Source organism: Suillus bovinus (assembly GCF_016758785.1).
Source record: "Suillus bovinus strain UH-Sbo-P2 chromosome Unknown EDB93scaffold_21, whole genome shotgun sequence".
NCBI lineage: Eukaryota > Fungi > Basidiomycota > Agaricomycetes > Boletales > Suillaceae > Suillus > Suillus bovinus.
In genome coordinates, this window is record NW_024542077.1 from 127,593 (window position 1) to 142,281 (window position 14,689).

Below are 14,689 nucleotides of genomic sequence, written 5' to 3' on the forward strand. Positions count from 1 at the left end.
ATCGTGAGAATCACGCAGTCGATTCTTCAATAAGTCGTTTGCTTGGACAACCCCGAACTCAAACTGGATGATCGATATAGAATAAAATACGAAGTATGATCTACCGTACGCTCGGTCATATTTTAATTGTATCTGAAAAGTCCATAATAAATCCATTTTCACGATCATCGTCGGTACTAAGATCTAAAAGTGTCGACGTTAGTAAGTGTGAGGATCGGAAATGGCTTTGAAGAGACTCACTCTTCTCGGCACTTCTGCCAGTGTTGTCCGTGTGCCATGCAGCTCAGATCAAGGTCACAACCTCTAGGGATCGCTAATATAGTCCCAGAACTCCAAAATGAACGTCGAGAAGCGGGTGGTACCCAGAATAACAGCCGATGGTTAGGCCCTACTAACCATCCACTGTCATTATCCAGGACAAAGGGGGTCGGGCTTTGATCGTCATGGGATGCTCCCTCTGTTAACTCAGATGTGTTGCGCAGCGCATGAATGGAGTTAGATGAGAAGGAAATGGAGTGATTGTCCCAAGTATGCGATTTCATGGTAGTGGTGAGGTCGGTCGTGCGATGTTCATCTGAGAAGACTGAAGGATCTGATATGGCGCACTGTTGGGATGGCTGCTTTATCACTGCATCCCACAGCCGAACAGTGTGATCATAAGAACCAGTGACGATGCGAGTACCATCCGGCGAGAACGAGACCGAGGTAACTTCTTCAGTGTGCCCCCGCAAGGGCTCACCGACTGGCTTCCCCGTCCCTGCATCCCACAGCCGAACAGTGTGATCGTAAGAACCAGTGACGATGCGAGTGCCGTCCGGCGAGAACAAGACAGAGGTAACATAAGAAGTGTGCCCCCACAAGGGCTCACCGACTGGCTCCCCCGTACCTGCATCCCACAGCCGAACAGTGTGATCGTAAGAACCAGTGACGATGCGAGTGCCGTCCGGCGAGAACGAGACCAAGGTAACTCCTGAAGTGTGCCCCCGCAAGGGCTCACTGACTGGCTTCCCCGTACCTGCATCCCATAGCCGAACAGTGTGATCCTCCGAACCAGTGACAATGCAAGTGCCGTCCGGCGAGAACGAGACCGAGGTAACAATAGAAGTGTGCCCCCGCAAGGGCTCACCGACTGGCTTCCCCGTCCCTGCATCCCACAGCCGAACAGTGTGATCCTGCGAACCAGTGACGATGCGAGTGCCGTCCAGCGAGAACGAGACCGAGGTAACAATAGAAGTGTGTCCCCACAAGGGCTCACTGACTGGCTTCCCTGTCCCTGCATCCCACAGCCGAACAGTGTGATCCTGCGAACCAGTGACGATGCGAGTGCCGTCCGGCGAGAACGAGACCGAGGTGACAAAATGAGTGTGGCCCTTCAACACGGTCTGAACAGCCGGCCAGTTTATATCACGTCCAGATGCTACACGAAGAACATTCGGAAATCGTGCAGAAAGCTTTATCGATAGCGGAGAGTTGGCAGGCGAGAATGAGAGGGCTGATACATACAGATGCGGTGTGCTGTGTAAAATGATGCTGCCGAAGACTTGAATGAACCTCTGTACGTCCATTGCAGTCGACAAGATATCCTTGAATTCAGAATGACCCTGTGGTGGCATGTGAGCGCTTTAGCTGACACACCGTGCAATGTACTGACCTTTAGCCACTGGGCAATGAGGGGAAGGGCAGGAACTGCACCGCTAAGCGCATCGACCAGCGCAAGTAACTCAAGCCAGAAAAACACCCGCTCGTGGTCGAAAAATAATTTTACTTCTTCTGCGAGCTCCTTGTCGAAGACCGTGGCGTGTACGTGCGAAATCCAAAATCGTGAGGAATACGAGAGATGTGGGAGGATGCATGTTTGGACTCGATCTTGCAGCCCGGGATCTTCGCAATTCGGCAGATACGACTTTAAATCGCAGATATTGAAACGAAGACCATTTTCCATCAATCGAAGTGATGCGAATGCAAGGTCGCGTTGCGCCTTTGATATGTCAATGAAAAACTCTCCGCTGGATCGTTGGTCCGTCAAGAAATCGTGGAAGGATGCGTGAAGGGGTCGGATTGGGGAATCTGGGTTGGTGATGCCGCTGAGCAGGGATCCCATACTTTTTACAACATGCTTCACGTCGAAATCGTCCTCTCGCGTTGGAAAATGGCGCCTCATGGCGTTCAGGGAAGCTAAAGGAAGGGGTTCAGCTGTGCCTAATATTTGTCCCATCACTGAGCGAAATCTCGCCAGCACTGTCGAACGCGATTTCTGCGAATGTTGGACATGGGTGGATGTATCCTTGGGCATGATATTCGTTAGAATGAGGCTATACATACTGTGCAACAGCATGCTTCTCTCAGCAGGATCGCGTGACACTACAGCGTTGTAGCAATCCATTGGAGATAACCCCACATGGGACTCCTTGATGTATCCGCAGGCGAGACGCGCCCACTCGAAAAGTCCATCAGCTTTCTCAGCAAGGATTGCGAACTCTCTGTCCTGGAAATCCAGCCCTTCCAACTCGTTGGATACGTAAGCATGGATGTCGCGCTCTGCGAATGCCGCTGGAATATCATCCATGGATATCTGTTTAATATGCTGAACGCCGCAAAACTCGTCATTGATGTCACCAAGCGGGCGAGAGGTAACGATGAAGCGGAAGTTGTGTGGGAGGTCCGTGATTTTGAGAACGACGGCGTTTTGATATTTGCCAGCTAGAATGCGGAGGTCTCTCCGTGTCTCTGCTCCACCGCTCTCGTCCAGTGCATCGATCACGATCACGATGGGTTCCCCAGTCGACCCAGATGACTTCCACAATGGTTCAATAAGAAGCTTCTGCCATTGTTGGATGATATCGGCTGTCTTTTTGAGCGAACTCGCGGCTTGAACTGCATTTGCTAACGCGCGTCTCATCTCCTGATTACGGTCAGCCAGGTCTCGCGCGATCGTGGAAAAGATCTTTTCATGGCGACGATCTGCTTCTCGCTGACGGTCAAAAGAGTAACACGAACCGAGCCCTCCCACGTCCTCGAACCACTTAGCAATGGTGTGGGCAATGGCCGATTTGCCCTTGCCTGCAGGACCAGATAGCCACAGCACACGTGGAATGTTGTCCCCAGTGCTGTTGACCCATTCCGTGATCTGGGAAAGGATTTCCGTGCGCGTCCCTTGAAGGCATTGTTTCCTAGTATCTAGGCCCGCGCCATCTGCATAAGTCATACCACTGAGATCCAATATTTCCTCTGAAAAGGTATGAATACATCTTAAGTCACAAGGACCTCTGAACTCTCACCGGTGCGGTGGACGTGTATAGCTATGTCTTGGACATGTATGGCTACGTCGCGAGCAACCTGATCCCGGAAGTTCTGCACGAGTGTATCGAACACGTCGTTGTACTTTTGAATCGTATCAGTCGTTTCCGAGATGACGTTTTTTCCGAGTCTCTTCCCTGTGATGATAGTAGAAACTTAAAACGATATAGAGGGCAAGAGCTTCTAACACTCACAAAAGTTGCTGATCTCCGAATAATCTTTGATAAACTGGGCGCATTCACGGGTCTGCTGAGAAATCTTTCCGAGGATAGCGCTCATCGACGAGATTTTGCCAAGCATTTCGTCTTGTGTCATGAAGCTGTAAACTTCACACAACTTATCGAGAAGTTTGAGGACCCCTGCGTCGCGATCCGCTTGAGCTATAATAATCTGCATAAATGATTGCTGAGCGATGTAAGATAGGAAGAGATGGAAAAAAACATACTTTGGCTGCACAGGACAGCACGCCCAGTGCCATCTTTGCATATGGATGTACCTGTGGAACGGGATTAATTTGGTTCCGTTCAAGAGGAGGGCTTGCATACATCCGCAATCTTTCCAATGACATGGTCGAATATCTTGAGGGGTTTGAGATATGTGTCCTGGAAACCGTCGACAGCGGTGAGATCCGCTTGTGCATCTTGGGCAGCAGACGTCACAGTTATCACAGGTCCCGAAAGCGAATGCATCTGCTTTGCAGCTTCTTGAGCATCCCGAAGTGCCGATTGGACATCAGCCTCCACTTCTAAGTCAGACGGAGTAACCTAAGCCAGCGCAACCACCAAAATTTAGAAAGAACACAGACTGAAGGGCAAGAACCTACCTCGATAATATTCGGGGTCGATGAAGCATGTTGATGATCCACATCCGGGGGAACAGCGCTGCGGCTGCGGGAATCCTTCGAGCGCTTGTTGCGATTTAGTCGGATTCTAGGACACTCGATACGCGTGTTCGTGGACTCACCGACAACCTTAACTTTTCCTTAAGTTTCTTCAGCAACCGACCGACTTTGCCACGGGGTCGGTGCTAGACGAAGGAGTCGATGTCAGTGTTTGGTGTGAAGTAAACTAAGCGATCCTCGTAAGCCACGTACCGAGCCTCCAGGAGCTGTTGCTTCATTAGATGTGCGAGTTTCTTGAGTCAAGTCCTTCGATGTGTTGCCTTTTTTCCCCATTGCGAATAGCAGTTGATGATCAGAATCGTATGTAGCGAAGTAGTGAGAAAAGGTCCTACACCTTATATAAAACAACAGGCCGTTGTTAGTACAAGCCTCGAGGCAATATTCGTTGCACTGCCGACTGCAAGCCCTAAGCAGGCAGGATCAAATAAAGAAAGAAACTAACTTATCGTCCAATAATCGTCCATCAGATGCATCAAGTTTCACTCCCGTACTCCAATGGTTCTGATCGTACGGAAGGACCAAGATCGATCCTAGCCTCGCAAAGCAGAGCGTCTCATTGGGCATGCCCTGAGACCTGAGTGTTATCCAAGGCTTATACCGACAGTTGTTGCTCGAATAAGCTAACTGTTCATTGTTAGATTGTAGACGAGCTGGTCACTCGGTAGGTCCAGTTCATTGTTGACCAATGACGGAACAAATGCAAAATGAGATCATAGGAAATTATGTAAAAAAACTTTACACTACATACGCGCGGCAACTCGCGTAAGCCTCGAGGGTTCTGTAAGAATGCCTGTGTAAGAAGACCCGATCTCGATTGCAACACGTGTAAGCTGCGGACACATTACTATTGCAATGGTTAACGCTCGCAACAAGAAACCCTATAACACGGAATGCCATGTTTCCCTAGCAAACAACGTCTGCAGAAAACCTTTCCAAGACTTATCGAAGTGATAGGTAATGTTGGAGCATCAGGGGCAGTCTCACCGCCGAGTGTATGCCAGCCTCATTCTCGTCCGGGTGATCGGGAAGTAAAATTAATTCGTCCTGTTAAACCATTTCCATCAGTAGCTGTGCTGCTTCTAAATTGTCTTCATACCCTATCTCCTCCAGGCTCCAGCGTTTCAACCACCAACTTCGCCTCACTTCATTCCAGAGTCCTTCTGCACTGCTTGCAAGATGACAGATCGCCCGCTTGACTTGAGCCTAATCCTTGGTGAAGAATGGGACCGGTGGTGCTTAGTATTGCCGAACCGAGCAGCTAGCATTCAAAGTAAGCATTAAGTACTCAACACTCAATTTCAGTCGATGCTCGAGTTAACAATACCATTGTATTCAAAAAAACACCTAACCATGTCTTGTGCTGACTCATTTACGCTACGACAACTTTTGAATCGTTTGAATCGTTCTCGTGAACTGAATACCATAGTGTGCTAATAAGATCTTAGAAAGCGGCTTCAGGGTTCGTGTCTCGGCGTTGTGGCTCCGACCTGGTCTTCTCAGGAGTCAGCAAGAACGGTTGCGAGTGCTATAATGAAATGTCAGAATCTGACGGTGACAGAAATGACACGTGTCATACCATTGGTAATTTCGCTAAGACTATATTCAGAGTACTTGGCCCGCGCAAGAAGTTTGTCATTGAGCTCTTCGAGGACGGTATCTACGGCCGCGGAATGGCCAGCATCAGAGCGCTTGTTGTTTGGAAAACTGACACCCGTGTTGCCTGCTACGTTTGAGACGACTGCAACGCACTATCAGAGTGAGGAATATGACATGAGTACAATGATGACGTACTCGATTCGAGCTGATCATACGAGTAACTTGAACCACGCTTGGAGTTCAAGGCAACATTGTTATCAACTATGATGAAAATACAATGAAGAGGCGAAACGCATAGTTGAGACGTGACTTACCGGAAACCACGTCAGCTACGCCTCCCGTAACGGGGGCTGCAAATGCAGGGGCAAAGGCAGCCAAGATAGCGAAGTATTTCAAGTTGGACAGCATGGTGGGTACTAGGAGTGGAGGGTAAAGTGGGGAGAATGTGCGTGGAGGAAGCACGGGACAAAAAGCCAACAGTACGAAGTTGCCAATGCCGAGATTTGCTCTCAGGCCAGGGTCCCGAGTAATACTTACATGCCAGCTGCAGTAACATTTGTTAGTAAATCGAAGAGAGGAACCATTTGTGCTTACATAATTCACAGTCTAGTACATCTGGGCTGTCATTGGCGCGTCGCAGCGTCTTTCATCTCCGCAGGCTTCTGAAGAGTTTCGCATCTAAGTCTGCACCATCCCCAGAATACAGACATTGCAACATACAGACTCCATTTGTCCTTTTCAGTTCTATTACCCTCAGGCCACAGGAGAAACGAGACTTACATAGGCAACACCACTGAGTTAAATGAACCTCCTAACGGCAAGTTTGTTTCTGAATAACCGTACAGATGATATCGTTGCCTCCAAAACTTTACTCTCTCAATGCAGTACCCCCGACATTGCCTGCTGCCCCCAAACATACGCTTTTGGGCAGTGCCTAATATCGGGTGTTCATCAAGGTCAAGACTCGCTCCGAGCGAGTCGCTCGCACGCTATTCCTTTTGGCGCATCACCTGGTCGTGACTCCGAGTCAATCATGTGAAATATTAGGAGTTCCTTGTGCAGGTGGCGGCGCTGTGTTTCGAGCGGATTATGGAGTTGTTATTTGAAGCTTCACTTTCTAGGTTCGTACCTTGGCTTGGTTGATGATCGTTCGTACGCTGTTGATATTCTGCTAGAGACGTCAAATGTTGAAAGTGTCTAAAATTGGAGTCGCGGTAGGACAACCCAAAATTAAAACAAGACGATCAACATATAATACTAATGGCGTTGAACCTAGTTGAACGGCAATCTGAGCGGACTACTATCCTTCCTATTCCCATCTGGACGTCTTTTAAAAGGTCAATGTTAACGCGTTAACGAAGGGATCTGCTAACGTTCGTGTTCTTCTCTTAGTACTCGACCCCAGACCATCGTGCATCGACCTCGATAAGCAAGCAAAGGACACAGTATATTTATTGCTTTCCTTCATCTCTTTTCCTTTTTTTCACATAGAACACTGGATTAAACAGGAGTATGCTACAACGGCCCCAGTCATCAGAAAACAGCATTACGATTGTGAAATAAGAAATAGAATATATATGTTATCTCTGACCTCGTAATCAAAGACCTGTTAAGAGTCATCTCTCAAGTCACGGTCTGACTTGGAACGAGTCTAAGCTTTACCACTCGACTGAAACTGCACAATTGTACAACAATATCAATCGTTCCGACGTTTCGCCCGGAACTAGTTCACCTCGATTGAGATGTCCTCCTCGTGCTTGCCCCGGTCACTTATAGAATTGTTTTACTACGTCGCTCACCACGGTGCCAAGTACCATGTACATTTGTTTGACGCGGAAGTAAATATATCTGTACAACAGGACAAATAAATATGAATCAGACGATAGACTAGGGTGAAAGAAAGGGAACAAATGAGCGGACGTTCCGTGAAGAACCAATTATTCATGAGCATACTCGATGGGTATCATGAAAATAAATAAAAATACAGAGCAAATACGAAAAAGAGAGAAGAATCGCGCCATAGAAATGAGGGTGTTGATAAAAGCAGAATAATAATTCAATTAGTGATTGCCCGTACCGACCTCAAGGCTTGCCACCCAAAGCCACCCAATCACAAGAGTGCATGTAAGCAGAGATGAAAGTCGGCATGCGGAGCACCGTCTCGCGTCGCAGCTCGTTACTGCTGCATTCCTCACTAGCCAGGACAAACCTCCCTTGTCCGCCCTCTGATCCAGTAAAAAGACAAACCGTGGGCGGCCTGTGTGCACGGAAATAGTAGATCGTGCCCGAGATGGTGTCGACGAGGGTGAACATGTGACCTTCAATAGGGTCAAATGCCGGGGCTGCGAGGGCTGCCTCGTACTGCGAAACGTGGCCTTCGCGGAAATTGGAATCACTTTTTCTTGGTCTCGCCAAATGCGAACCTGAAGGAGTGTAAAGGGTGCGACGAGAATTCCAGATCTGACGCCCATACAAGTGGTCAGAGACTTCCTGGGCAGAGAGGACTCCTTTGACTCCAACTAGCCACGGACGAGCGAGGACAATGCGTCCAGAGTGCGCATAACTTGTGAATACTGGCGCAAGTATTAGAAAAATAAGCGAGAAAGCAAGCAAAACGCCGCCGCCTGCGACTTGAGGTGAGGTTGAGGAACCTCCATAGCCATATGCGCTAGTATAGGTGCTCTGATTCCCGGTGGAGATCATGACACAACTCAGTATGAGGAAGATCAAGGCCACGTATGGCACTGTAAGTACTAGAAGACGTCGAATAGAACGCCTTGTAGCATAAGCGACGGATGGAAAATTCTTCCACCTAATTGCTGCCGCCCGGCAGCCATCTAACACAAGAGAACCATTGATTGTAATGCCGATGACCTGTACAGAAGGCTCGATGTCCCAAAGTTTGGCACCATATTCGTCGTCGTTGGTGTACCATTGATTTATACCTTTTCGATCTTTGGGAAACATTGAGATCATGCGATCAGCAATGCGATCGTTGTCGTTCGCCATGAACAAGCGCGCAAGCGCTTGTAGCTCTGTCTCCTTAGCATCCGGAAGAATGCGATGCTCGAAAAATCCCATGAGCGCATACACCTTTTCTGCGTGATATCTTTCCTCAGACTTTTCGTCCTGACTCGTAATTTCAGAGGAATAGCTATCTCGGCGCCATATTGCTTCTTTGAGTTGAAGATTGCGCTCCAACCTCTCGAGTGGATCCTTCCCGAGGCCATAAGAGTTGATAATCTGGGATTCTTTATCTTGATGGCGGTAAGCTAAAGAGGCGATTTGAATGAGATTGATGGGAGTGACTGCGTTGTTTCCAGCCTTGTATCGCAGCTCGCGACTAAGGAGAGCTTCAGGAAGAGTCCAAACGCGACTGCCCCAAATGGGCCAAGCGTTCTCGTGGAAGAGCATGATGAGTGTGAAGGAGGCGAGTCGGTAGACGTCCGACATGCGATACAGGTCTTGGGCCTTTCCCGTGGGACCATCGAGTAAGCACTCGTGATCTAGCCAGTACGCATCAAACCCTTGATCCAAGGTAGCATGCCGCACCCGATTTATGAGCTCCTCCATACTTCCGGAATTCATCACGTCGGCGTAGGAATAGGTGACAGCGACATATGGTGTTCGCCATACTACTGCCTCAGCATCGACTCTTGTCCATACTCTTCTGTCTTTGTTAAAAACAATAAGGAATCGGGGGTAGAGGGCGTGGGTGACACGCCGCACGCGTTCATCATCTTCACCTGCTCCTACACGTAGAGAGTATTCCCTTGGTGAGCGTGCAGCCCACAGTTGGCCGACAAACCGCATCAAATATGGCTTGTAATGGATGGCGAACGCATGATCGCTAGATGGAATCAACAGTGCGATAATATAAAGGGGCCAGACGAATAGCCACAAAAATGATTCGCTGGATGGGTTGAACATCATCCTGGTCAGCCAACCAGCAAGCCGAGTAGATAGTGGCGCGTTCGATCGAATGTCGCGCTCGTTCCAATCACTTGTTGAGTTGGGATTTACGCACTGCACAATGAGGCGCTTGCATTTTCCGCTAGAGGGACTGGTGTATCGCAATGTTCCCCCATGGTAACAGGGCTTGAGCTGACTGTTATAACACTGGGGTTGTTTCCGACCAGTGGTGTTTGATACATTATTCATGTTCGGTTTGATGGCTGGATTATAATAACAATATCAATCAAAAAAATATTAAACAATACAGCGAACGTAGTGCTTACCGTGGGCAGGGGCGAGAGAGACATTGTATCAGCTTTCTGAACGGTCATTTAAAGCTTCCAAGAGGTGCCTAAAGACGATTTGCCAGGGTCCATAACCATAATATACACAGCATGCACCCAGAATGCTGTAGACGCATCAAAGCCTCGTAAGTAGGGTCGATTATTGACAATAACGTTCTCACTTTTCGATCGAAGAAAATTTCTTTTGGTAAGTACCGAGGGGAAGGTAAATTACCTGGGTGGGATAAGATGTCAATCAGAAGTCATGCCTAATAGAAACTGCCGTGAAACTTGTGATGTTATTCAGACGAGACTTAGTACAGAGGCGGTGAATGCCAATTCCGAGATGCCCAGTGGTGGCATGACACGTCTTCCGAAACCAGAAGCGTTTTCTGTTGTCAGTTTAGTAGAACGTGTTAGTGCGTGATCTCAAACAGAGTTGAGATTTCACAATTTTTTCTGAGCAGTCCCGGATCAAAGCTCTTGAGGATCAAATTACGGTGTTGATGAGAGGTTTTCAGGGCTCCTGGGCGCCAATCGGAGGGCATTTAACTCTTTCGGGGGCGCCTTGTTCTGGAGCAAACATGACGTATCATAATGGGTACAAGGGGCACCAGACAAGCCTCCCAGAGACAGATGGGCGCTGTTTATATGACCTGATGGGTGACAAGTATTGAGCAGACAGGAAGGACCTCAACTAGTAGTAGATGCCAAGGCACAGGGAAGAAGTGGCTGGAGATTGGTGGCACCGGTCCCGAGCGTCACGCTATTGTGCGTTCGCAAGACATGAAAAGACTGAGGCTACGGAGGCATAAGTATAAAGGAAGCAAGTAGGGACGACTAACAACGATTTAGACTCGAGTAGGAGCAATGACGGCCACGATAACGAGCCAAAAGATAGTCCGATTGAACGCTTACCACGCAGTAGCACATAGAAAAACGTCAATATTTGGTTTGATGCGCCACTCAGAATTGCGTTCGAAACCTTGGATCCCATGCCCAAGCCCTCGTCCTTGGCTTGTGGATGCTGTTATTTGATCAAGCAGGAACATAAAGAATCCCAGAGAACGGGCAGGGTTGCCGTTATTTAACAGTCCTGAACGTGACAAACGAGGAAAGAGTCTGGACTTGGAAGACAGGGCAGGCTAGTGGCGGCGGCAGCGAAAACTGTAACCAGTGCGTACTGACAGTGGGAATCCAAGGCCAAGGCCAGACGGAAACACGGAAGACTGGATTTAGCTCAGGGTGGTAGTCCCCGACAGAGAGAGATATGCCGTCTCGCGTGGAAAACACTTTCCGGTTGCGGGTACCAATAATGACGGGTGATGTGATCTTTTTGTTACTTTTGTGCCAGCACGACATACGTACACCAGCGAAGAACGCGGCGATCGATGCATAGCCTGTTGATTTGTGCATCTTTGGTTTTATTTTTCATAATCACAGCAAATCTAAAGTTTAAATGTTTTGTCCGAGCGCCGAGTCACGGCATCTCGCAAAAAATGTTTGTGAGCACGAGACGCCGACGGGTCGCTCAGCATGAATTGAACTACGTCTCTTGTTCCCTCGTCGGATCCTCTTCCCCTAACTTTGTCACCATAGCTTCAGAGTCTGGTTTGTTGGATGTTTCATCTTCCTCTTGTGATTTAGGATCGTAGACGCGAGGAACCTTATTCCAATGTTCGGCAACCTCCTTGGAATGCAAAGGAACAAGATCAAGCGCCATCAATCTGATCATGCCAAAGTCACAGTATGGATTTATCGTCTACCTACCGTCACGCGTGGACCGTTGACTGCATCCAACTTGTCCACTGAAAGCAATATCGCGATGTTCAATGACTCGGAACTAGGATACTCTCAAGGGTCGAAATCTCATTGGTTGCTCTACGCTCGTGATGAAACCAAAGTCCCTGCATCGCTTGTATGAAACGCTCGGCCTACTATCATCACTCGCCCAGTCAACCACTATTTCATATCCTGCTTAAATCACCCCAGAACACCGCCATGCAGTAGCATCGCTCAAATTGAACCACAAAGCCATAGCATCATGATATATAATTTAAAACCCCGTCAGATCTGATAAAATGGAAATAAGTGAAATACGAGTAATGACTTTGGGGGTATAGATAGCGATATGAATATGTTGATAGATAGTTTTATCAAAGGAATGCGTAACGCGGACACTGCACCGGCAAAATCAAAAGCAAATCGTCCGTCCGTCCATCCATCCATCTACGCGTCACGACTGCCCCCCACCCTCATTCTCCCTTTGCAATACATGTTCTTCAATAGCTCTACACTGTGATAAGAGTTGAACGTTCACCGCTCGGCCGCATGCATTGCGGATGAAAGGTGTCTACAAATCGAAATCAACGTGATGTCAGCGTCCAGTCAGAATCACATAATAGAATAAACTCACGTTCACCAACTCATTGGCGTTCGGCCTCGATGCATACGGCCTCGAGCATAACTTCAAAAACTCATGGAACCCGCGCGAGTAAAGCTCTGGTTGACGCAGAGGCGGCCACTGAACACCGATTTGTCGCGGGTCTTGAACATCCGCAAAAGGCGGTTCTGTTTGTGCCAGTTCCCATACTGTTGCGCCTAGAGACCAGACGTCAACTTTGAGCGCGTTGTATGCTCCACTGTGATAGGAAGAAACGAAGATGAAATCAGATTCCTGATGAGAGAAAGGAATAAATACACTCACACTCGCATCTCTGGAGCCTACAAAACATGAACGCCAACACCATTAACACAGAGAGGACGAAAAACATCATGAAACGCACCTGCCAGTAGATAACACCCACAGCCCCAATACACATCGGAGAATTTCTCGTCACACGCACAGCATTCGAGAAATCAGCTATGCATTAAGCAACCAAGATGAAATCAGCATCTCTTCAACAACAAAAAGATGGCAACAAAACAAGTGATGATCGGAGTAAAAAGTCGAGCATATAAATGGGCTACTTACCAACTTTTACGATTCCGTTAGCGTTTAAAAGGAGGTTGTCAGAACGGACGTCTCGGTGGGCGATATGGTGTTTTTGGAGGTATTCGAGCGCAAGTAGGACCTGTTCATCCCGTTCACCGGTCAGCATCCACCCACCCACACCCCACACAACGAAACAAAAACTCACATCACTAGCAAACCGCGCAATCATCCTCTCCTGCAACGATAACCCCTCCCCAACAAGCCCCACAACATCCGCTAAGCTCCTCTCCATCAGCTCCATTCGTATCCACACCGAATCATCCACCAAATTCACATAAAACGCATCCATGCGCAACACATGCGCATGATGCACCCCACGCATCAGCTCCATCTCGTGGCTCAGGTCTTGAAACTTTGGAGATACGGCTGGGTGGATTGCAATGGATTTTATGGCTACGTGCGTCGTTCCAGGGGTTAGAGAGAGCGATTGAACAGGGCAGACGAGGCGGGCTGCGTATACGGAGCCGCTCTCGCCTTCCGCGATTTCTTGGAGGTCTGCAAAGTATTCTTGTGGATCTACGTCAATCATGAATTCGGAGAGAGGGGAGATGGCGTCTGCGATCCATTCTGGTAAGCGCTGTAATTGGGATTGGGAGCGTGCTTGTGGGGGGTAGAGCGTGAACCCTTCATCGCTATCACTATCCCGCCCTCCAACTCCAAACGTATCGGTTATTGATGTGAGAAGCGCAGCTTCAGGCGCGAAGCTCTTATCCCGGAGCGGCGAAGGCGGGACGTGCAACTTGGGCGTGACAAGGGGCGCGCTTTCGGTAGTAGAGCCCGTCTCACTGCTGAAATGTGAGCTGTGAGGGGAGCCCTGCACACGAAGGGAAGTTGCGCGGAAACGCGTGGGTTGACGTGGAGTTGTGTCGAGGTCGGGGGTGAGAGGGGGTTCTGGCCATGCGGGATCCGAGTCTAACACTACGGATGCGCCATCTGAGTCCAACACAACGGACGGGCTGTCTCCCAGTAGGCTAACTGTATCATCTCTAGGCTCAACAGCGCTCAGCGACACAGAATCAGAGTCAACGATACTAGCTGTCGCCAATGTGATAGCCACGGCTCCACTCACGCTGACAATCGTAGCAGGTGTAACTGTCATCATTGACATTCCGGAGTCGCGGTCGCCTGCGGGTCGTAGGGGGAGGAGGGTTGTAGAGGCACTGCGGTCACTTGTGGTTGAAGGTGGACTGTGGTTGCCTGTTGTTGACGCGCTCGTCGTAGAAGGAGAACCACGATCCAATGCATTAACACCCTCTCTTCTCGAAGAACCCCCACCCGAAATTTTCGGCAACAATGTCGCACTGGTAGGCGACTGTGACGACACAGTAACTTCAATTCCCGACGGAGGCGATGAGGATTTCGTGAGCTCTGTGTGTTCTGTACTTGTGATTTGCGTACTCGAGCTGGGAATGTTCGGTCCACAAGAACTGAGAGATGCAACATCCAACCCAAGTCCAAGTGAAGAGAGGTCCAACCCAGCACCCAGGGAAGAGACGTCAGGTCCTAACGAAATATCCAGTAACACAGGACCAATACTGCGATCAACCTCTTCAGGAGGCACGGGCGGAAGTTCTCTCATCGGCGTACACGGTGAATTCCGCGTCAGTGTAGGCGACGTTCTAGTTGTAGGCGGCGGTGTTTTCCTAGTTGTCGGCGTAGGTG

At 49.0% G+C, this 14,689-nt stretch overlaps 5 protein-coding genes across 5 annotated transcripts; all 5 read right to left on the reverse strand.

Moving 5' to 3' along the window:
- Positions 1–139: 139 nt before the first annotated feature.
- Positions 140–765, reverse strand: EDB93DRAFT_1140732 (uncharacterized protein). Its single transcript, XM_041449287.1, has 2 exons — positions 241–765; positions 140–183 (listed from the first exon to the last, which is right to left on the reverse strand). The coding sequence occupies exons 1-2, from the start codon at positions 540–542 to the stop codon at positions 177–179; spliced, it is 309 nt and encodes a 102-aa protein (XP_041308554.1). The 5' UTR covers positions 543–765; the 3' UTR covers positions 140–176.
- A 2,715-nt stretch (positions 766–3,480) lies between these two features.
- EDB93DRAFT_1103260 (uncharacterized protein) lies at positions 3,481–4,471 on the reverse strand (the record flags this gene model as incomplete). Its single annotated transcript, XM_041447288.1, has 6 exons — positions 3,481–3,687; positions 3,743–3,793; positions 3,843–4,061; positions 4,121–4,195; positions 4,261–4,323; positions 4,391–4,471. 6 exons carry the CDS (start codon positions 4,469–4,471, stop codon positions 3,481–3,483), a joined length of 696 nt encoding a protein of 231 aa, XP_041308555.1.
- A 1,223-nt stretch (positions 4,472–5,694) lies between these two features.
- EDB93DRAFT_1249526 (uncharacterized protein) lies at positions 5,695–6,202 on the reverse strand (the record flags this gene model as incomplete). Its single annotated transcript, XM_041452870.1, has 4 exons — positions 5,695–5,723; positions 5,775–5,936; positions 5,990–6,055; positions 6,109–6,202. 4 exons carry the CDS (start codon positions 6,200–6,202, stop codon positions 5,695–5,697), a joined length of 351 nt encoding a protein of 116 aa, XP_041308556.1.
- A 1,380-nt stretch (positions 6,203–7,582) lies between these two features.
- Positions 7,583–10,306, reverse strand: EDB93DRAFT_317932 (uncharacterized protein). Its single transcript, XM_041456067.1, has 4 exons — positions 10,215–10,306; positions 10,033–10,157; positions 7,876–9,969; positions 7,583–7,642 (listed from the first exon to the last, which is right to left on the reverse strand). The coding sequence occupies exon 3, from the start codon at positions 9,953–9,955 to the stop codon at positions 7,877–7,879; it is 2,079 nt and encodes a 692-aa protein (XP_041308557.1). The 5' UTR covers positions 9,956–9,969; positions 10,033–10,157; positions 10,215–10,306; the 3' UTR covers positions 7,583–7,642; position 7,876.
- Positions 10,307–12,268: 1,962 nt separating this feature from the next.
- Positions 12,269–14,126, reverse strand: EDB93DRAFT_1083673 (kinase-like domain-containing protein; the record flags this gene model as incomplete). Its single annotated transcript, XM_041445777.1, has 6 exons — positions 12,269–12,385; positions 12,449–12,674; positions 12,740–12,756; positions 12,819–12,895; positions 13,007–13,106; positions 13,173–14,126. 6 exons carry the CDS (start codon positions 14,124–14,126, stop codon positions 12,269–12,271), a joined length of 1,491 nt encoding a protein of 496 aa, XP_041308558.1.
- Between the last annotated feature and the right edge of the window lie 563 nt (positions 14,127–14,689).

Excerpts from the sequence above, each read along its gene's own strand:
- EDB93DRAFT_1140732 (XM_041449287.1), bottom strand. The coding sequence starts at position 542 with ATGAAATCGCATACTTGGGACAATCACTCCATTTCCTTCTCATCTAAC.
- EDB93DRAFT_317932 (XM_041456067.1), bottom strand. The coding sequence starts at position 9,955 with ATGAATAATGTATCAAACACCACTGGTCGGAAACAACCCCAGTGTTAT.